This window comes from Humulus lupulus, chromosome 2 (assembly GCF_963169125.1).
Source record: "Humulus lupulus chromosome 2, drHumLupu1.1, whole genome shotgun sequence".
Classification (NCBI taxonomy): Eukaryota; Viridiplantae; Streptophyta; class Magnoliopsida; order Rosales; family Cannabaceae; genus Humulus; species Humulus lupulus.
This window is the reverse complement of record NC_084794.1, coordinates 181,090,394-181,112,914: the sequence shown is the minus strand read 5'-3', so window position 1 is coordinate 181,112,914 and position 22,521 is coordinate 181,090,394. Positions and strand designations below refer to the sequence as shown.

The 22,521-nt window shown below is 34.9% G+C and overlaps 2 protein-coding genes across 5 annotated transcripts; one reads left to right on the top strand and one right to left on the bottom strand.

Annotated features, from left to right (window-relative positions):
* Positions 1 to 2,746: 2,746 nt before the first annotated feature.
* On the top strand, positions 2,747 to 10,533 carry LOC133818773 (ATPase family AAA domain-containing protein At1g05910). Of its 2 annotated transcripts, XM_062251815.1 has the most exons (11): positions 2,747 to 3,283; positions 3,847 to 3,945; positions 4,086 to 5,682; positions 5,836 to 5,894; positions 5,981 to 6,169; positions 6,271 to 6,413; positions 7,262 to 7,507; positions 8,570 to 8,756; positions 9,294 to 9,359; positions 9,441 to 9,690; positions 9,952 to 10,533. In XM_062251815.1, the coding sequence occupies exons 1-11, from the start codon at positions 3,044 to 3,046 to the stop codon at positions 10,329 to 10,331; spliced, it is 3,456 nt and encodes a 1,151-aa protein (XP_062107799.1). In that variant the 5' UTR covers positions 2,747 to 3,043; the 3' UTR covers positions 10,332 to 10,533. The 2 variants fall into 2 exon arrangements, with proteins under 2 accessions (XP_062107799.1, XP_062107798.1); XM_062251814.1 differs by having other exon boundaries at positions 2,748 to 3,283; positions 4,086 to 5,894.
* A 1,286-nt stretch (positions 10,534 to 11,819) lies between these two features.
* On the bottom strand, positions 11,820 to 21,194 carry LOC133818772 (uncharacterized). 3 transcript variants are annotated; one of them, XM_062251811.1, is made up of 11 exons: positions 20,956 to 21,189; positions 20,008 to 20,153; positions 18,044 to 18,569; positions 16,811 to 16,958; positions 16,445 to 16,555; positions 15,278 to 15,512; positions 14,404 to 14,697; positions 13,932 to 14,001; positions 13,250 to 13,428; positions 12,812 to 12,878; positions 11,820 to 12,254 (listed from the first exon to the last, which is right to left on the bottom strand). In XM_062251811.1, exons 2-11 carry the CDS (start codon positions 20,134 to 20,136, stop codon positions 12,106 to 12,108), a joined length of 1,908 nt encoding a protein of 635 aa, XP_062107795.1. In that variant the 5' UTR covers positions 20,137 to 20,153; positions 20,956 to 21,189; the 3' UTR covers positions 11,820 to 12,105. The 3 variants fall into 3 exon arrangements, with proteins under 3 accessions (XP_062107795.1, XP_062107797.1, XP_062107796.1); XM_062251813.1 differs by lacking the exon at positions 14,404 to 14,697 and having other exon boundaries at positions 20,956 to 21,192; XM_062251812.1 differs by lacking the exon at positions 12,812 to 12,878 and having other exon boundaries at positions 12,083 to 12,254; positions 20,956 to 21,194.
* Between the last annotated feature and the right edge of the window lie 1,327 nt (positions 21,195 to 22,521).

The following is a 22,521-nucleotide window of genomic DNA, read 5'->3' as shown; positions in this document are numbered from 1 at the left end:
TCTCAGCTTTTCTCTCCCACGTTTGCTCTCTCTCTCCCTCTCTTGGTGATAGTTTTGGAAGATTGAAAGGGAAGGGCACCAATTCTTTGAAGTTTGGGGCTGAGAATTGAGGAATCAAGCTAGGAGCAAGATTAGAGTTAGCTCAGGGGTCAAAATCCTTGCTCAGGTAAGCTTTACAAACTCAAAATTCTCTGTAAATTTAGTGATCAAGTAAGGTTTTTGAGGTTGTTAGTTTAAGTATGAATTTTGAGATTTGAGCTAGTGTATAGGTTATAAATGTTGTATGTGTTGCAGTGAACTTGTTGGGGTTTGATTTTGGGAAAAAGGGAGATTTTTGGTAAGAAATTCTGAGGATTTTTGGATTAAAAATGTTGGGAATTTATGGGTTTTGGGCTCGAGCCGCAGCCCTGTTCTTCAGGCGCCACGACCTGTGTGCGTGAGAAGGCCCTAGGGTCCCTGAAGTTGCCCAAGCGATGCGGCGCCGGTTGAGGCGCGTCGTGGCCCATGTCCCCTAGGAGAGAGCCTTGAGGCTTTTTGACTTGTAGCGTGTCGCGGCCCTTAAGGCCTGGGTCGCAGCTCTAATTGAGATAAATAGCCAAATCAGGTTTTTAGGCTCGGGAACTCAAACATAAGTGCTCGGGAAGGATTTTACTACCTGGATTATTAGAATTCGAGGTCTCGGAGGCTAATACGTTATTTTGAAGCTTTTAATTGGTTTATGTTTTAATGGTTATCCATTATCGCTTTGTTACTAGGGTTACCGTTAAGGCTCGGGATTGAGGGTCGTGCTCAAGACCGCCTTACATCTTCAGCTCGGGACTCAAGGTAAGAAAACTGCACTCGAGTTATGATTTGGGGCTTAGACTCCTGTTAACGAATATGTATATGATTGTGAATATATATGTATCTGAGAATATCTGGATATGCATGTTTGATTGTGCTGCAATCGATTGGGTGTTCCATAATCTATTTATTTGTTATAATTGATCTGAAAGTTTAGCCTAAGGGAGTTGGGGCTGATGTTAAGTGTGCATAACGCAGCCCGACCTAAGCATGTCGAGGTCAGCTAAACGACTAGAGGGCTCGGCCAAAGGGCGTCGGACCTGAACGTTCCTGAATAAACAGAAGTGCATTTTTTCACTTAACTCATTGTGTTAAATGCCGTGATTGAATTATGTGTTGAATTAAGCAAATTATTGTTATTGTCTAGTTTATTGTGTGTGACCTATTGTTATTGAATTAAACTTTTTAAGTGTACAATTTATGTATTGTTGTTCATTTGTATTTGTGAATTAAGTTTTCTTATTGAGCCTTGACTTGCAAGTGTTATGTGGTGCATGTAAGGGAAAGGGAAAGCTGGACCAACCGTGAATTGGAGAGCTTTAGGGGCGGTGTGTACATCAGCAGCTGCTCGACCGCCACAACCGAGAGTTTGACAGGGACTAGAGCCAAATTTTATTTTGCCACTTAGGCTGGCTTCAGCTCTAATTTTTTTTAAGGGTTATAATTGCCTTGTAAACACCTTTTTGGGATCCAGTGTATAAACTCTTACTTTTTAATGAAAAACAACTATTTTTATGATCAAAATCTTTTAACCCTAATCCTATAATTATCTTTAGTAACATGTTTATGTCCAAATGACTTGATTAGCAAATCCAACATTATTTAAAATACACAGTGTAATGGTCTTGACTATCCAAAGCATTACAGGAATATTGATTTTTTTTTTTCTGATATAATTTTAGTAAGTTTGTGTGTTGCTAAATCGTATGGGTACAATAATATATTATGGTCTCTACAGGGTATTTGTTTTCTTGAAGATTACACTGCAGAAATAATACACACTGAAGGAAAGAACTCTATTTTTCTCAATTTATTTCTTTCAAATTTCCTATATTATCTCATGATTGTGATGATGATGTGCATTCAAATTACAAGTGAATTATTTTTCGCAAATTACCGAATTTAATTAGGCCTATGTGCTGAACTAAATTTTAGATGCTAAATTTTAATTGATAAAGATGATTCTTATATTCATAAAATTATAAAGTGTTTCTAAATTAATCTCAGTTTCTTTTTTTTTTTTTGTTTCAGGAGTAGGGTTAAAAACAATAGAGAACTGATGATTGATGGGGTTTAAATAATTATACTAATGAGAATATAGTTGTGTTGTTTTGGATTAGAATTGTGTGAAAAGTTGTAACTATTGGAAGTTTTTGTTTTTACTTCTAATTGCCAAGTACTATGAATGAATAATTATCAGATTTGTGTTAAGAATTCTGTTAAACTTAACTTATTTATTTCCAATCACTTTAAACATACGATATTAGATAGAAATTTATATAATAGGGAAGATATAATATTTTAGTAACAACTAATATCAAATATACTATATAAAAATATATTATAAAACAGAATTCATTATAATACAATTTAAACTAAATAACCCTTTCATTTTAAATATGACATGGCGCGGACCGTTGGCCTAATAACATAAGCAACAACAAACTAATAATAATAAGAAGAAGAACTAATGAAATAGTACATCCTACACTAAATAATACTCTGCCCATGACCAGTTGTGAATTGTCTAAATAATTTTAATTTTTTAAAATAAATTAATTAGGATGGGACTCACTTGACCAATGGGATTGGGAATGGCTTCACCCGTTACTCCTCTCCTACCCCGTTTCCCACGGGTAACCCTTTACATAGAGAGGGTTAAGGGCGTTTTAGTAAATACGACAACAACCTCTTCTCTGCAACAAAATCAAGGGTTCTATTACTCCTCTCTCTGACCCTGTACAAAACCCTAGCATCCTCTCTAACTTGCATGCCTTCTTCCAACTCGACCTCGAAGCTCACTGATTTAGGGCTTTTGATTGTCTCTTCCGTGTTCATCATGTGATTCATTTCCTCTCTTCTCTTTTCTACTTTTTCTTTTTCTCTTTCCCTTCGTTTCCCGGCAGTTGATGATGGTTCGGAGCAGACACCAAAGCGGAGCCTAATCGGGAAGAATCGGCATTTGGTTAAGTGTTAGTAGATGCATTCGAAGCGATCGGGGCAGAGCGATGAGCCGGATTCGAGGCCGGTTAGGTCCAGCGACCGGCTCAAGAGGAGACCTAAGCTTTATGGGCGTGCTTACTTGTTCTACACCCCCACCAATATCATTCGGAAGAGGAAGACCAAGACCAAGACCCGCACTGCCGCTTCTCGCATTGCCAAGATGCTCTCTCCTGGAAATCGTTCTCGCCGAGCGAATCACGCCTCCAATAACAACAACGTGAGCACCTGTTACTTACTCCTCTCCTTTGTAGAGCTTTCTTTTGTTTTGAGGTTTTGTTGGTTTGGGGTGAGGGTTTTGATTGTGCCGTAGAGATTAGAAGAGCTACTGTATGCATATTTATGGTTTTAGAGTAAAAAATTACGCCTGGAGTAAACACAAGCTTCGAAATGGAATTTAATGTGAGAGATTTGGGAATTGGATTGAAAATCAACGTAGCGGAAAAAATGATATTTGATTCGAGTTCGAATATGGGAATGTGACTGTCAAGGGTCGTTAAGTCAAACGATATCCTTCTAAGAAGGGTAATATCGAAGGTTTTTTGACGTAATATCTTTTGCATTAATGAAATCTGCCATTTAAATCTTCGAATTGAAATAACTTTCCTTTTTCGTTACTCGAAAATGGTATTCATATGCTTTCTGTGTGTTGTGCGTTACCCCAAAAAAAGAGAGAAATATTGTCGGACTTTCTGTTTTTTGCCTATTTAAACAAGCACTTAGGAAAATAAAACTTACACTTCGTGTTTATCGGATATATAAATGACTTACTTTCGTTTCCAGGCAGATGAAACTAACCTCCGGCGATCAACTAGAAAGCGGAAGGCAGTAAATCTTGAAGATTATACCGACAGTTCTGGTTACGGGGACGAAGACATGATGGTGAGGTTTTATATTGAACGCCTTGTATTTGACAAAGTTTGATTGTCTAGAGGCTTAAAACTGGCACAGTAAAGTAAATAATGGTTATTCTGTTTTGTGACTTATGTTAAGGTGGTTTGTATTATTTTCTTCTTTTTCAGAGACCCACATATCGATCTTCGAGAAATCAGATTGATAATAATGTTAGCCAAGATGAGTTGTCGTTTCTGAAGGATAAAAATACTGTAGAAAATAAATCAACGCCTCGGCGTGAAGGATTACGACCTCGTCGTTCTAAGGGAGTTGCAAGAGGGCAGCTAACTTTGGAATCTGATGATGACCAAGGCACTTCGGAAGAAAAAGTTGGTGAAGATGACACCGAAAATGGGAATGACATTGAAGACATCGATGTGAGTGATGGTCAGAATGAAGGTGAAGGTGATGGCGATGATGATGGAGAGGAAGATGGTGATGATGAAGAGGGCGAGGAGGAACAGGATGGAAGAAGGCGGTATGATCTCAGGAATCGTGGCGAAGTACGTCGTATGTCTATGGAAGAAGGAAAGCCGAGAACTAGATCTCCTCGAAGGGTTTTACATCAAGGAATGGGAACTAAGGTTGGCAGGGATGTTAGGAAAAGTGGATCACGGGTTCATAAGCGCCACCGGATTACAAGAACGGAAGATTCTGATGACTCTCTTCTTGTAGATGAGTTGGATCAAGGCCCTGCAATTCCATGGGGACGGGGTGGGAGTAGTAGATCTGGGCAACCTTGGCTCTTTGGTGGGCTTGACATGCATGGGACAACAACATGGGGATTGAATGCTGCAGCATCAGGTTGGGGTCATCAGGGTGATGCTTTGGCTACCTTGACTTCTGGGATTCAAACTGCAGGGCCAAGTTCAAAGGGAGGGGCAGATATTCAACCTTTACAGGTTGATGAGAGTGTGAGTTTTGATGACATAGGTGGGCTTTCTGAATATATAGATGCATTGAAGGAAATGGTTTTCTTTCCTTTATTATATCCTGATTTCTTTGCCAGTTATCATATCACCCCACCAAGGGGAGTGTTGTTGTGTGGCCCCCCTGGCACTGGAAAGACACTAATTGCTAGGGCATTGGCTTGTGCTGCATCAAAGGCTGGGCAGAAGGTGAGCTTTTATATGCGTAAGGGTGCTGATGTCTTAAGCAAATGGGTTGGAGAGGCAGAAAGACAATTGAAGCTACTTTTTGAGGAAGCACAAAGGAATCAACCTTCCATAATTTTCTTTGATGAAATAGATGGACTTGCTCCTGTGAGGTCTAGCAAACAAGAGCAGATTCACAATTCCATTGTATCTACTTTGCTTGCTCTGATGGACGGTCTTGATTCTCGCGGACAAGTTGTTTTAATTGGAGCAACAAATCGAATTGATGCTATTGATGGGGCCTTGCGGCGCCCTGGTCGTTTTGATCGTGAGTTCAACTTTCCTTTGCCTGGTTGTGAGGCACGTGCTGAAATCTTAGATATACATACGCGCAAATGGCAGCATCCTCCGTCAAATGAATTGAAACTAGAACTTGCAGCTAGTTGTGTTGGATATTGCGGTGCTGATTTGAAGGCTCTTTGCACTGAAGCTGCCATTCGTGCATTCCGCGAAAAGTATCCTCAGGTTTACACAAGTGATGACAAATTTGTCATAGATGTTGATTCAGTACGGGTTGAGAAGTATCATTTTGTTGAAGCCATGTCAACCATTACTCCTGCTGCTCATAGAGGTGCCACTGTTCAATCTAGACCATTGTCTTTAGTAGTTGCACCGTGTTTGCAAAGACATCTGCATAAAGCCATGGACTGTATATTTGATAATTTTCCTCCCCTTGCAATGTCTTCCGAATTGACTAAGCTTTCTTTACTTTCCTACGGAGCAGCAATTCCTCTTGTATATAGGCCCCGGCTTCTTTTGTGTGGCAGTGAAGGTTCTGGACTGGTAAATATTTTGGAACTTATTGCTGTTGACGCATGTGTAACCATTGGTGCCAAAAACTAAATATACTTACTGCTTTAGTTTAACAGGATCATCTTGGGCCTGCAATATTGCATGAACTAGAGAAGTTCCCTGTTCATTCTCTGGGCCTATCATCTCTACTTTCTGATCCCAGTGCAAAGACTCCTGAGGAGGCATTGGTACATATATTTGGTGAAGCAAGAAGAACAACCCCATCCATCCTTTATTTGCCCCAGTTTCATCTTTGGTGGGAGACTGTGAGTGCATACTTCATTTTTCTGTTTTATAATATAATTGTTAATAGTCATTCTGTGGTATCATAATTGAACGCTTCATTATCACTACTAAAATTTTCCAGGCACACGAGCAATTGAGGGCTGTTTTGCTGACCTTGTTAGAAGAATTGCCATCTGATTTACCCATATTATTACTTGGGACATCATCAGTGCCCCTTGCTGAAATTGATTCAGAGTCTGCTTCAATATTTTCCCTCCGTTCTGTGTATGTATTCTTTTTTAACGAATGCATATCAACCATTTATAATTAGACCAAAAAAATCCTCTAATTCTGATATGCTTCCACGGAATGTTGTTCTTTGCTTATCTACATCTTGTTAATACCCAGTCTGAACATTATACATTGTTGCATTCTATTAAATAAAGAGAACTGTGTTAGTTATTGTACCCTGGAAGTTTTTGTCAGTGGAAACAATAGAAGGAATAGCAAAAGAAAAAGTAATGTTCAGTTGAAATAGTTGTATGGAGTAATCTATTTTATTAGTGATTCACAAAGGAAGCTTGAAGAGAAAAATTGTATAGGGGAGAACATTTGTAAATTAGAGCTACTTTTTTGCCTTTTACCTGTAGAAAGAGTGTCTATACACGAACTTTAACTTTAATAATTCTTGACGCATGATAATACATTGCTTTTGAAGAATTGCATGGATGGACGCTTTTTTTTTCCTCCCACTAAACAATTTGGTTAATATACTTGTAGTTATTTGATTTCTGCCACACTTTTTTGCCATTTCCTTGAACATAAATAAGCTTTTCTGACTGCAGTAGTAATGATAATTTGAAGAGAAGTGGCCAACTAATAAATGTGTTCTTGTTTATAATTAGTTGTTCATACTGAAATAAAACATGTTTCATCTTTGGAATTGCAATTATGTTTTTACTTGAATTTTTTTTCCCAACTTTGGAATTACAATTATGATTTTACTTTCCAGAACTATGCCTTCTGAGGATACTATTTGTTTGACTTTGATCAATTTTTTATTTTTTTTATTCCTTTGCAAACACTTTAGCAATGCCTATATAATACGTAATATATTACTTTCTTGTTGTCAGCTATGAGGTTGGTGAACTAACTAAGGAAGACAGAATATTGTTTTATGATCATTTAATTGAAGCTGCATTGTCAGTCTTGTTGGAGGGGATGGCAAAGAAATCCCAGGATTTGTCATCTGCTCCTGAGCTTCCGAAGGCTCCAAAAGTGGTGAGTGGACCAAAGATCTCTGAGTTAAAAGCCAAGATAGAAGCTGAGCAGCATGCCCTTCGCCGATTGCGGATGTGCCTAAGAGATATTTGCAACCGGTTAGACAGCCCTTAGCCATTCTTATGACTGTTTGGAAATACTGCATTATTGTTAATTTCCTGTGGTAGTTGCATTTTACTCTGTCTATTTTCGCTTTTATTTCTGTTTTTTTTTTTTGTGTGTGTGTGGACATAAGCTGCATTTTGCCTTGGGCAAATGCTTCATGGAAGTTTTTAACATTAAGCAGCAGACAGATTGCTGTAATTTGTAATGCTGGTACGTGGCTCTAGGTTTAACTTTTGGAACAATCTATCTTTAATGAATTTTGAGTCGAGTCTAGGATGCTGTAAGTTGTAAAATCCAAGGATTAGGCGCCTATTCTTATGATTATGAACTTAAAGGCATGATAGCCTGTTGAAGGTATGGCTTTAGTTTTAGCATAATAAGATTGTCGTCAGCTATCTATTCTTATGAATAATATAGACACAGAACGTTGAACACAACTAAAAATTAAAATATATCAATAATAATCTTTCTTTTGATTGATTTAAAGCCTTCTCCATGTATGGTGGAACTTGACTTCCCTGTAAGTAACCAAAATCATTCAGTTCTAGTGTGTTTAAAAAAAAAAGAAAGAAAGCCAAAGCATACAAGCCTTCTCCATGTATGGTGGAACTTGACTTCCCTGTAAGTAACCAAAATCATTCAGTTCTAGTGTGTTTAAAAAAAAAAGAAAGAAAGCCAAAGCATACAAGTCTTGTAAAAGTTTCTAAGTTTATTTTATTTTTATTATTATTTTTCTCTTTAGATTAATATGTAGCCTTTGGAGTTCTTCTGAGTTCTGATTGTAAATTTTCTAGTGGGATTGTTTCACTGATGACAGATTCTTTGCATTTTAATAAAATTTCATTTTTGACTAAAAAATCTATAAATTATGGATGTACCTTATTTTTGGCTGGAGGGGGAGAAATTTTTGAACCTACATGGATGCTTCCTAAAATAGAATATATTTATATAAAACACAAATTAATTACTTGAATCTTCATTACAAAGCCTTTGTTATTCCCATTTTTTGCATCCTGTCTCTCTCTGTTATTCATATGCTTGTTCCTTCACTGCAGGATTTTATATGATAAACGGTTTTGTGCCTTCCACTATCCTGTCTCTGATGAAGATGCTCCCAACTATCGTTCAATAATCCAGAACCCAATGGACATGGCTACTCTTTTGCAGCGAGTTGATTCTGGGCAGTATATTACATGTTCAGCATTCCTTCAAGATTTTGATCTCATTGTATTTAATGCAAAGGTTTGGGTTTGTTGTAGTTTTTGCATGTTACAATTTTGTCATTAATTGTGATTTTTAAAAAAAAAAAATGTGTCAACAGACCTAAATCTTATTAAACTGTTAGAAACAGTAGAATATTTGAGAAGTTAATTCTGTCAATCAAGAGTCGGCATTATTAATTACTAAGCAAATTATAATGTTGTTTTAACATAATTATCTAAAGTTTAAGTTTTACCAAATTATAAATGTGCTCTTGATTGTTTCCCTTTACCATGTGTTATTCTAAAAGTAGCTGCATAAAAGAGCATTGAGATCTGTAGTTTTCTGTTGAAATTGATTGCTGTCAGTTGTCATTGCCTTATGACTTGGTTATTCCAAGCTGAGGAAAGCTGTGTAGAAGAAGCTCAAAACATTGAGCATTGCGTTCAACTATTTCTATCAAGATTTTTCATGCAGCAAATTTATTAATTTTTTTGTCATTGGGCATTGCACTTCAACTATTTTTTTATCAAGATTTGTCATGCAGCAAATTTATCAATTTTTCTGTCTGAAATTTAGGTTTATAATGGAGATGATTACAATGGTGCTAGGATCGTTAGCAGAGGTTATGAGCTTCGAGATGCGGTAAGCTATTCTTGTTTCAGTTGGTTTTTTATGCTTTTAGCTCATCGTACATCATCATAATGTTTTTTTTTTCTCCTTCAGGTTCACGGAATGCTGTCACAGATGGACCCTGCTCTCGTTGCATGCTGTGACAAGATCGCAGCACAAGGTGGTCCAATGCATATACCGGAAGAATTTGGGGGATCTACTTTTCCTTCAACTCCCGTCGTGCAGTTGGGAACAATGACCAGAGCAAGTGCTCGACTTCGAAATGTCCAACCAGAGGTAAATCTGGACCAAAGTTATGAGGCCCTAAAACGACCGAAAAAGATTGTTGATCCTGCAAATACAGGTATTCAGGCTTCTGCTTCTGCTGCTGTGTTGGCTTATTTCTGAGTTACACATTATCACTCATGTTGCTTCGTAAATTTGGCATATTATCTCTTCATGCAAACTAGTACAGAGCAGTTGAACCTTTTTTTAGTGTGAAATTTTTTGTTGGCAATGCTAATGAGATTATTGGTAGTACTCATTGGTTGGTGTGAATGATTTGATAATTTACCAATTATGATTTTTCCGACAACTCCAATTGCTGACATTAAATTTACTGCAGAAGAGAAGTCACGACAACAAGAGCCATTAAAGCCATCTCAGGAATCAGAAGTAATGGATGCAAATCCTGAAAGGCCAGAAACGTCTCCTGCTGAGCAAAGTCATGATGAAGCTTCTGCCAGAGAAGTTGAAGTTTCTGCCAGAGAAGTTGGTTCTCTTGATGTTGCAATGTCAGATGTTGAGTTCGCAAACCAGGTGAAGTCTGTAAAGCAGAGTTTTGTGGATCGATCTGAAAACTTCAACATTCCACAGCTTGAGAGACTTTACACCCGAATTATGAAGGGAATTTTTGAAATCAAGGATAAAGAAAGTAGAGACAATCCCAAGGCTTCAATCATGAGATTTTTGCACAAGTTTGCAGAGGATAATGCAAATTTCTAGCTTTTTTTCAACTTATAAAATGAAAAAAAAAAGAAGAAAAAAAATATTGTAGTCAGATAATGTAAATCCGGTATCATTCTATTCTAATTGAGTGGTAGTCTTTTTTTAGTAGGATTGGTGTTTCTTTCGAAAATATTGTGATCGATGGTTTTTTTTGTTGCACTCTTTTTGGGATCAAGTATGCTCAACTTAATGCTTTTAAGGTAGCGTTCCATTAACAAGTAACAACAAAACACAAATTGGTAGACTTGAAAGCTATTAATCTGACAAATATTGACCATCTAGTGCTGCATACGTGCTTGGTTTGGACAATTTTTAGGCACTACATTTTCTTTGTATTCAAAGTAACATATTAGTAGGCCAAGAGGTTGATATTGGTGGTATTATGGTATATTTCAATATAGAGGATGATATCAAACATCATTTGTGTATACTAGATTCGGTTTAACTGCAAAAATAGTAATTTTGTCATATGCTTTAATTTTGTAGCAATTTTTTATAAATCATTTCAAATTATATTTAAATCTCTTCAATATTATTTTGGTCACAATAATATTCTTTTGCAATATTGCCATAATATTCTTAATTATTTGTCAAAATATCTATGTTTGATTATTTTTTTTAAATATGCAATATTACATGTATTTTGCTAATTATGTGATATTGCTATATCTTAATTACTTTGTGTGATTTAGATATAGTTATTTTGAAAAGTTCTTTTTTAACTTGTACAAATACAAACTAGATAAGTTTTATTGTTTGAAGTTGGGTATTAAATGGGATCTTTTGTGGTCTCCAGACTCTCTTGAGAACAGAATATTTTCAAGAGACTACTTGTTGAGACCCTTCTAGTCTTCTTTGAAAACTATCTTTCCAGACTCTCTCAAGAACAGAATATTTTCAAGAGACTAGACTTGTTGAGACCCTTCTAGTCTTCTTTGAAAACTATCTTTCCAGACTCTCTTAAGAACAGAATATTTTCAAGAAACTAGAATTGTTGAGACCCTTCTAGTCTTCTTTGAAAACTATTTTTCCAGACTCTCTTGAGAACAAGAATATTTTCAAGAAACTAGACTTGTTGAGACCCTTCTACTCTTCTTTGAAAACTATCTAGCTAACTTTATTTGTTAACGGGAAGATTAACACACGTGGCAAGCTTTGCCGTGGCAAAAGTGCCAATGATGTCCAATCTTGTGGCTATCCGTACCTGAAAACTTAGATGGACAAAACTTCAAGAAATGGCCTCTACCTTACTACTCTCAATCTCTGTAGATTCTTGATTGAGGATCCCTCCTAAACAAAAGGAGTGAGAATGATGACCAAATAACACATGCAATTGATGCTTGGAAATATTCTGAGTTCTGACTATATATGTCGGAACTACGAATGAACTCGCCGATTCTCTCCATGACGTTTATATTGAGAAGAAATTTGCTAAGGAGGTATGAGAGTCTCTAGACCATAAGTAAAAACGAAAGATGCCAAGCATGAAGAAATTTATCATGGGTTTTGTGATACTTTCATAATAGTAAGAGATATATTTTGCAGAATAAACAACCAAAAGAAAAGAAAAAAAAATTGAGCCCCCGGAGATTTTATTATTTTTCTTTTTTAACTTCCGTAGGCATTACAGTTTTTCGTGGTAACAAAATGTATCTGTACCTGTAGGGCCTGCATAAAATATTTTCAAATGTTTTTTCATTTGCAGAAAATGTACCTTCTACTTCTAGGGTCATTGTATTGTACTATCCCACTATCAACTGAAACCTATTAATTATCTAGACTGAGTTGCTTTTATGCGCAGCTTCACCAATATGCGTGCTGCAGCTGATTCTCTTGCTTCACCAGGACTTGAATGCACCTCGCCCACACTAGAGCAATCAAAACCTGCTCCTTGTATGCTTACATTTGCTCTATATCCACCTTCATTAAAAAAAACATAGGAAAATTAAGCTTAACATTGTACACTGCTTATTACCATTCTATTAATTTCTTGAATAATCTGAATACATGCCCATTCCACAATGAATCAAATATATTGATCATAATCTTGATCCTGATCCTGATCCTGATTTTGAATTTGAAACTACAACAAAGAATTTGGTTTCATTTTTCCATTATCTTCCTACAGCTAAACACTACCTAAGCGAAACAAGTGCAAACAAATCTTGTCTCCTGAGAACTTTTTCAAGTTCAAATGTTTCATAGATGTTTTGAATTTACAATTTAAAATATTTCATCAGCTTTTTCTTATATACGGACTAGCAACTGTAACATCTGAAGATGACAACTGAAAAGCATTTTCAATGTTGGAACAGAAAGAGATAGTACTTATTAAAATGAAAACGGCTTAAATTAATGATCAAATGGCAGTCAACGTTAGAAGCAATTACGGCCAATGCACATATTTGTTTGATCAATGAATCAAGCATGAAATTATTTCTTCCTATTATTAGAGTAAAAAGGGTGCTGAATCAGACCTTCTGCTGGGTTTATATGGTAGGTAGGTAATATCCAATTGTTTGCATTACAAATAGCATCAAGTTCCTGTCAATTTTACTCTGATGAGAATAATCAACAAAACATAAAATAAAGAAAAAAGACATGGATTGCAAACATGCACAAGAAAATTTGAATAAAATGAACCATGACGAAATAAAAGCTTTAAATTTCAATGATTAGGACCAACCAGGACATATCTAAAACCAAAGAGGATGACAATTAGAATATTGGTACATGTTATGAGCTTTATGTCTTTTTGAGAATAAATGAAACCCAGTCACACTAAAAAACTCATTTCAGATGCCACAGTGAGCATTGAAATAGCTACTTGGAGCTTTATGTATTTCGCGTGCTAAGAAAAGCTTCATTAATTAAAGAGTTAACCCAAAATAAAGCACCGCTAATGAATGATTTACCCGGAGAGCATTTTGTGTGCTAAAAATTGCCTCTGTCAACCTCTTTCTCTTGTTGTATTGAGGTGATAAAGTGTTTTCAAGTGGTTGATTAGTCCTTTCATGGGCAACACTTTGTAGACTTTCCTCATTACAACCTTCAATGAGGGATTCTATCTTCAGCTTAAGGTCATCTTCACCACCTGTTTGTAGAGCAAGAACAAGTATATAAGCACATGTTATTTCTACCACCCGATAACTAGCAGAAGAATGAACAAGCTCTTTTTTATCCCTACTTTTTTCTTCTTTTTATTTGTTTATTTGTTATTCTTTATTTCTTATGAAGGAACAAGCACGTAGTCTGCTACATCAAATCAACTAAAATGCAATGACTTGAGCATGAATAGTCCACTATTTTATAAATCAAATGAGATATATTATCAATATTGTAAAAACAATAAAAGCATAAATTGCGGGGTAGAAGCTTTCTCAAGGACTTCTCAGAGAAAAATCTCAGCAATCCTTCCTCAATTTTTTTTTATCACCATTATCTATGATGTGCCATTCTTGAACAACCATTAAAAAGTCAAGCAGAACATACAAAACTTGATGGTGAGATATCCAACCATAAAACAAATTTAGGTGCTATTAGAACCTACAAAATGGTTTTGGTGAAGGGCGTAACATCAAAAGAGCAAAATTGTACCATTTAAAATTGTTTGGATCTTTTTATCACACTCAGCAATCTCATCCTCTATACTGCGCAACTGCAGAGACTGCATAGACAAGCAAATGAATTCTATAAGACATGCCAAAATGGAGAGAGGGAGAGAATCTGACATACAGCAGGGAAGAAAGGTAAAGAACTAAAAAAAAAGACTACCAAATAGATTAATTTTAACCTTATGAAATCACCAATATAAACCAAAAAACTACAAGGATTCATGTTGAAAGAAAGAAAATCTAGACTTTGACACTGATATCAAGTACTGATACCTGGCAGTTCCAAATTCCACAATGACATCTATAATAGAAAATACAGGCAGCCTGATATACATTATATCTCTTAAAACCTATGTAGTTACTTGTCCAGAATGCTCGCATGTGTGACTGAATAGAAAATATTCATCTATATTCTGTAACATTATTGAAAAGATTTGTCATCAACAAAAATATACCAGCTTATCCCTTCTCCTTCTAAGAACTCTTAAAGCAGTCTCGGTCAATAAGTCGTCTTTCGAAGCCATGATACTTTGTATCTTCTCAAGATGCTGAGAAGTGGATTGATAAGTGACCAGTGGATGATAACGATTTCCTTTTTGATCCAATGAGATGTTGGACTGATAAGAGACCAGTGCATTGCAACCAATTCCATTTTGACCTGATGAGATGTCACTGACTCTATTTCCAGAAGAAACCTTCTCAATTGTACAGTTAGAACTGTATGACCTTGTTGTTGAGTCCATTTCAAACTGCCACTCCAAGAAGTCAAAAGGCATTTAAAGGTTGAAACCGTGAGATGCAAAGTCCAATGGAAAAAGAAACTGTCACCAGATCCAAATGAGATGCAAAGTCCAAAAAGATTGTAGAACGTGATTATTTGTTTTTTAAAATAAAGAAATTATAAATGTTGTCTCAGTGACTCTCATTGTCATGTTGATCTACCATTAATAAAATCTACATATTTAACATCTTGCTTCTCAGCTAATATTCCTCACCTTAGTATTTGGGAACTAAGATTCTTAAAAGTTCACTTTATTACCTCACATTTTCTTCCTTCAATGAGAAAACTTCCAAGTCCAAACATTGGGGAATAAAGTAAAAGAAAGGAATAAGATTCAGTTGTTATCATAAACTACAAGTATTCTCTTATGTAGTACAGTTTGTGGAGACATATTACTAATGTGGCCCAAGACAGTAGCTTTGTAACCCAGAAGCTACCCACTCCCACATCTTGGTGAACTTCAGAACTTAAGGGGTCATTATGTATGTAAAGGAAAAAAATTACCATTAAAAGAAAGACTATTAAATAAGTGGCCAAAAGAAGCTAACCTTGATATCAACACCACTTGCTAGATTATTGCATTTTTCTTCACTTGGTAAGACCTGAGGCCCGTTAGAAGCATTGGAAAAACCAATAACATCTTTCTCCTTTGGTAATTTAAGATCAGTGGCAGTTATCTTATGGCTGTTAACTTCTCCCATGCCACCAGCATGAAAATTAACTTGAATTTTATTTTCTGCCAATTCCCTTGGAATTTTCGTCCTTTCAGGGCTTGGTCCTTGCCTGGAATCATGTAAACTATTCAAATATATCTCCCTAAAACACATTACAAGGAAAAATGTAGGGTACAACAATATTCAAAAGTAAAATTTGCAAGACTTGTGGCTGAAATGTAACAAAAATTAATCAACCTAATTTCTTGTCTGTGCTTTATCCTAGTTAGGAAAGTTTGATTGTACAATTCTTGTCTTTTAGGAAGTTAGGTGGACTTTCTATATAGAAAGATTATACTCCTAACATTAATGAATAAGGAATTTTCCTCTTCTTTTCCCCAGTGCACTGTATTCCAGGTGCAGAACAACAAGAAAGAATTATTCCAGAAAGCCATTTTCTCAAACAGATAATGACATAAAGATCAAAACAAGCATAGGTGTAAACCCAAACAAAATATCTCCAAAATATAACAAGCACAAGAAAGAACATTTAAGCCATCATATGAGCTGTATTCTTAAAAAGTATAAGTGATTCAAAACATTCAATCCGCCATGTAATCGTAATACAATTTGTTTGCACATCATGGTTTAGATCAAGTTTCCCTTGTATCATGTATGTAAAGAGAAAAATATCAGGACAAGCAAAAAAATTTACAATCCTAAATGTTGACAATTTGATAGATGATTAGCCACTAGCTATTAGTTTACACTGATGACCCAGGGCATTTATAACATCACATTATAACTTTTGAAAAATGAAGCAATCAAGCAGCATTTTCCCTTGTTTATGAAAATAATAAGTCAATTTCTGGGAAGAATAAACATATAGGAGATGTTTAAGATTCTATCTCTGGACATTTATTAAAATGCTAAGCCAAATTTTTGTTATTAAGTTTAAGTGCCTTGATAACAACAAATATAATAGGAAATCTCACCTACTTTAAGAACCCACTAAAAACATATTCAGGACAATGTTAAACCACACACAAGATGATATCTCACCTATTCATCCAATTTGACAAAATCCCACCATAAGGAAGAACATGGAGATACTCAACGACTGGGGTAACTGTCCAATTTCCAGAGTTCTTTTTAACCAAAGGACCCTGCAGACTACTCAAATAGCAAAGGATAAAGCAGCATCAGCAAAGCGAAAGCAGTAATGTTTCCCATCCATAAATAACTGTAAAACTTCATCAACATCAAAGAGTTAAAGGGAATTCAACAAGGTAATATAAAAGTTAAACAATCAAGTGACTAGTCACATACACATTATCAAGGTGTGTTACTGAAGTGGCTAGCAAAAGCATTTTCTTAGGTTGCTATGCAGAAAAGAGGAAATAAGAAATGGTTGTTTGACATTAAAACCTGTCAATAACATCTTTGATGGAAACTGGAACAGCATCTTCTTTGAATAGTTTGGTTTGCATGATGTAAAACTGAGCAACTGTCTTTTCTTTAGTAGTAGAATACACAAGATGGTCTTCCAAAATCATGAGATCAGTCTGAGTAATACCTATAGCATGTATGAGAATCATTAAGCATGAACCATCTAACTTTTTTCTAGAAGAATAAAGATATAGAATGTGGAGTAATTCTCACAAATTTTCATTTGTTTATAACAAACTTAACTATTATTTAGTTGTAACAGTATTTAGTTGTCAAGGTGTCAAGTGGCTATATAAGTTAGTCATTTATTCCATTTGTGAGATGTATTCATTATTAGAAAGCTAAGAGAGATAGATTTGTAAGTGTGAGGAGAGAGTTTCTTCTGAGTGTTTGAGAGTTATTGTGTGAGAGTTAAGGTGTATAGTTCAAGAGAAGCCTTGGCTGTTTTGTACTCAAGAAATAGTGGCTCAAAGAAGAGTTGAGATCTCTGTAATTTGGCTTGTAATCTGATCTTTATAGTGGACTAGCTCTGCTAGACAAGGATAATTTCGGTGTGTTCTTTCCATTATTTTTTTTCCATTTCGCTTTGCACTCTAACTGTTTGAATTAAGTTCTAGTTTGCATTTACATTTTTTCCAGATTTGTTGCATCTGTAAGTTTTGGTGTTGAATCTACATTCAACAAAGTTTTGGTTTATATTAGAGTTTTCCAGATTTGTTGTATTTGTGAGTCTTGGTGTTGAATCTACGTCAACATAGAAATATTGGAAGCGCAAAACATTTAGCAGATCATATCTTAGAACAAATGTATCTGAGATAGCTATGATTTGAGATTTATCTTATTAATAGGGTTACAGATCATTTTAAGAATAATATTATTCAGTGGAAGAGTTCTATCTTCTAGCAAAACCAGGTTAAGTTTCAAATTATTTATTTATTCAATTATTTAGTTAATTATTTATAATAGGAAACAAGAGGATGTATTGATAAGATGATGTTTCTTATTATGAAATTAACCAAGCAATTAATCCAGATGGATCTCTCAATTATTAATGTAAGCTTTAAATATGGATGCCAAGGTATAGCTACAAAGTATAATGCAACTCTTCTTGTTGTACAAATACAACTTAATCAACAAAAGAATCGAGCTTGTTATTTCTAGAATATAGCAGTGCAAACTTGAATAATGTAGTATATAATAGAACTAACATACCTGTAGCTTCCTTGACAGCTAAATAAGCAAGTTGCTGAAAATCAGTTAAATTAATCCTGGATTCAGCTCTTGGAATTTTTTGAAGTAATCTGTTCCTCTTATATGTTTGATTTGTCTCCATTGTAGTCCCTAAACTTTGGTTTGACACCTCTACATCTTTTTCAATCACTGACCAAACCCCTTCAGTCACAGAACTAAATACTAATAAACAGTTCTCTTTCTTTGAGTTAACCAAAAATACTGCAACTTTAGTAATTGGCCATCCTTTGACAATTGGATCTTCTCTTAATGCATCTAAAGTTGTAGATATATCACATGCTTGCATAATTGATTTCTCAGTTGGTGATAGTTGATTCTCCGGGTCATCTAATTTCGTATAATTAGGCATTTGGGTGAGTTTGAGATGCGCCAATAATGCTGGTTTCAAAACCACAGCCAATTTGCAAAATGAATCAAAACCAAGAAACTCTAGCTTTGGATATTGTTTCCGGTGGTAGTAGTTGTATAACAACACTACAGCATGTACCTAACATAAAATAAGAAAAAACAACAGGCAATTACACATATAGGTAACTAACATTCAATGCATTATGTTTACAGAACACACATGTTCACAGTTACGAAATTGTTAATATATAGAATTCTAGATGTGAAAATTATTACATACAATATCTCATAATAATAATAATAAAAAAAATAATGTGGGTTAAATAATCAGAATTGATTATATAACTTGAAGACTAAAACTTAAACAGCATCAGATTTAAATTAGATATCAACTTTGTCATCAAAGCAGAATACATTCAAATGAGAGAGAATAGTTATATATTGCTTAGAACATCAAAACGCACAACTTGGTAATTTAACTCTCAAATTTTTAATTCATTATTGCCTGAGCAAAGATCTGTACATAATTGTTCATCAAGTGCTTCTAGAAACAGATACTACAAGTGCAAACAATGTGATATTTACAGGATTTCGGTGCTTTAGAAATGGTGAGTCAAAAAAACATACTTTGCACCTCTTTTGAAGATAAACAGGAGAATCAGATTCATCAGGAGCAATAATGTGCATCACTCCTGGTAAGCGCCAATGAGTTTAACTGATCATACATTCTTAAGTCCGTGTCACATGGGAGTTTGTGAGTAATTGACAAAAAAAAATGATTATCACTGACAACATTTAGCATTTTTTGTATAAGATATTTTCATGTAGATTAATTCACATTTCACACGGTTCTAAAGGACCAGTTCTAGTTTATCCAAGCATGACTACTCCAAATGACCTTGATTTGATTCAAAAATCATTATGTCCTTAAGCTTTCCATCCAATATTTCCGTCTAGAGTATCAGCAAATAAAAAAAAGGGCCCAGCACATGCGTACTTATCACTTTTTAAAGCAGCATACTACAAAATACACCTGATATGCAAAGTTACTTTCATAAAGAACCATCACAAAAACCCCATGTGAAGTTACCTTCAATTTTTAAAGCATCAGACTACAGAATACACCTGATATGTAAAGTTATTTCCTTGGAGAACAAGCGCACAAACCCCACATGAAGTTCAATTTTAAAAGCGGCATACTACAAACTACACCAAATATGTAAAATTATTTTCATAAGAAACTGGTACACAAACCACATGTGTTTATAACCATTCCCCCAGATACTAACAATATAAAACCACTATCTACAGAAAAACAATTCAAGACCGTGACCAGATGAAATGTTATCTTTACCTGTAACATAAAATAGACTTGCATTGTTGTAATAAAGCAAAAATAAAGATAAAGATTTCATAGAGTTAAATAAACATATATTTCTTCAAACTATCTCCATTATTATTACATTTACTTTATCAAAGCGTGAAGAATGCAAGAAATCCATTTAGTCAACTATGTAAACATGAAAAAACATTAATTTGTAAGAGATGAAGATGAAACAAAATAGAAGAAAAAGCACCTGCTTTGCCAAAGCTTGCTGCTGTGATGCTGATGGGTTATGCATAGCAGATCTTGCTGGTAGCATTGGGTCAACTAAGTATTCTAAAAGTGCAAGAACAGCATCCTCAGTTGGACATACTTCTGTCATTTCCACCAACTTGTTTTCTAAATAAAACCAATAAAAACAAGGACGTGGTTGTAGAAACTGAGCAACTGATCAAAGCCACTAACTAGAGAATAAAATAACAGCTAATGATAGCCAGGGAAAAAGACAGAAAGTGACACCAAAATAAGAAAACAATTCTTCCCCTTTCATACATCGTGAGCAAATATAACTTTAGCTTCTGTTACCAACTATTGATCATATTAGAGAGTAACTGTGTTCTATCACAGCCCTTTTCTGTCTTTCTTTCTTTCAAATGTCAGTATAAAGATTTTAAATGGACGTATTTATCAAGAAAAACAGATATTTCAACCTAAGTTTCAGTTAAGAAATCTCTTTTCAGGAAGACTGTTTTATGACAAAAAGGTACTCTATTCAGTTATGACAATTTCTAATGTCATATGACTTTCCCCTTTCTCAACTTTCCCAAACACATAAAAGGAACCCTCTTTGCATTGCACCATTCTATACTCATCTCACATTGAATCTGTAAAAGAAATCATTTTTCCTACCATAGATTTTTGTTCAGCCGTTCAAGGGAGCAAGAGATGATGCTACTGAGTACTGATCATGATTATAATAGCACCAAATTACTCACAAAGAAAAAGCAAAAAAAAAAAACTTAATCACTCAAAAATATCCTCATACACTACAGACCCATCTGAAGAATAAACGTAGATAACACCAAAAAAATCAAAGTAACATACAAAGATAAATACACCCAATTTAGACAAAAATATACCCATAAACCTACAATACAAACCCCAAATAAAAAATCAAAGCTTTATGTTTAAAATCATATACCAAGACAAAGCAGACGAGGAAAGAATTATGGTTCAATGTAGTATGAGGAAAGCAGGAGGGAGAGAGAGAGAGAAATGTGAAGATAGTAAGAAGTGTGAAGTGTGTTAGCAAAGGAAATGAGTGGGTTTTAATGGTTTTGTTTTACTTTTTCTATTTATTTTTTATCAAAAGGGATTTCCTTTGTTTGTTAATACCACTTAAAAGGCGCCAATTTCATGAGTATTGAAAATGGGAAGAAGATCGTTTGGAATCAATATATTTTCCTCAGAAGGTAAAAAAGGTGAAGAAGCTGAAGGGGTGATTGCCCTTTGGGGAATTTGACAGCTGTACTCTTCCTATTATTAGTTACCACTGCGCCAGTACAGCGCCTTTTCAATACCAACTTCATTTCTTTTAATCCAAAAGCAAAAAAGAAATAAAAATAAAATAACTTCATTTGGTTATTTTGGCATATTTAATTGGGTTTATATTTTTTTTAGGCATGTGTTTTGTCTCGTTATGTGTTTTGTCTCGTTATTTGTTTAGACCATGTATTTTGACAAATAAAATTTTGATCAAAAAAATTTGAACTAAAATCACAAATAATTCATTAAACTAACAACTCAGAACAAAAATAGTCATTCTGCCTAAAAACTGTGTTGTTATACTCAATTTTTTGTTCATCAAAATCATGTTTAGGGGCCTATTTGAACTATTTTACAAAACACAGGGTTCAAAAAATAATTTTTCAAAACACAGGGTCCAAACAGGTAATGAGTCAAAACACAAAGTTTAAAAAATTATAAATCATATTTAATTTAGAGAAATTTACAAAAGAATACTTAATTTTGACCAAAAAAAAATACACTTTTACGTTCTAACGAAGTTTTATTTTTTTCAATTAACATTATATGTCACATAAAAAAAGTATCTACCCACATTCTCTCTCATGAGGTAGAGAGGTCTTTTGGTGTCAATTGGATTATTGAATTATGAACAACGAGAAGCTTTCTGCTCTGTATAATTCTCTGGCTTTGGAGGAGGAGGAGGATGATTTTTGTGACATTGTTGACCAATCCTATTGGATTTAGGGGCTAATAATGTTGTCAAATCCCTAATGGGATGTACGATAACTACGAGATCTATTTCTCGTGACGTTCTAATTTATAAGGTTAATCTCTTTTGGAAGCTACAAGGCTTTTTTGATGTTGAATCTCAGGGTCGAATATATTCTTGTTTAGAGTTGAACTGATGTTAGATTGAAAAAGAGTTTTAGAAGGGGGACCGTGGATCGTTGAAAACAATCTCCTGGTGCTGAAGGAACCAGAAGAGTTTGGACACCCGGTTGCCATGGTTTTTGACATGGCCGCTTTTTGGATTCAAATACATAAACTTCCGATGTTTTGTATGTTTAAAAGTTGGGGTTTTGAACTTGGAAAATCAGTGGGAACTGGTCTAGATGTAGATTGTAATGCGATTGGGGACTGTAATGCGAATTCGTGTTGTTGTTGATATATCCAAACCACTTACTAGGGTGATCAAGAAGAGACTAAGGGTGCTATGAAAGACTCTCGGATCTCTGCTATA

Excerpts from the sequence above, each read along its gene's own strand:
- LOC133818772 (XM_062251811.1), bottom strand. The coding sequence starts at position 20,136 with ATGACAGAAGTATGTCCAACTGAGGATGCTGTTCTTGCACTTTTAGAA. Across the intron at positions 18,570-20,007 it reads AGCAAGCTTTGGCAAAGCAG|GTACATGCTGTAGTGTTGTT; the intron begins GTGCTTTTTCTT and ends ATTTTATGTTAG. Across the intron at positions 12,255-12,811 it reads CCATATAAACCCAGCAGAAG|GTGGATATAGAGCAAATGTA; the intron begins GTCTGATTCAGC and ends TTTTTAATGAAG.
- LOC133818773 (XM_062251814.1), top strand. The coding sequence starts at position 3,044 with ATGCATTCGAAGCGATCGGGGCAGAGCGATGAGCCGGATTCGAGGCCG. Across the intron at positions 7,508-8,569 it reads CTAAGAGATATTTGCAACCG|GATTTTATATGATAAACGGT; the intron begins GTTAGACAGCCC and ends CCTTCACTGCAG. Across the intron at positions 9,691-9,951 it reads TGTTGATCCTGCAAATACAG|AAGAGAAGTCACGACAACAA; the intron begins GTATTCAGGCTT and ends AATTTACTGCAG.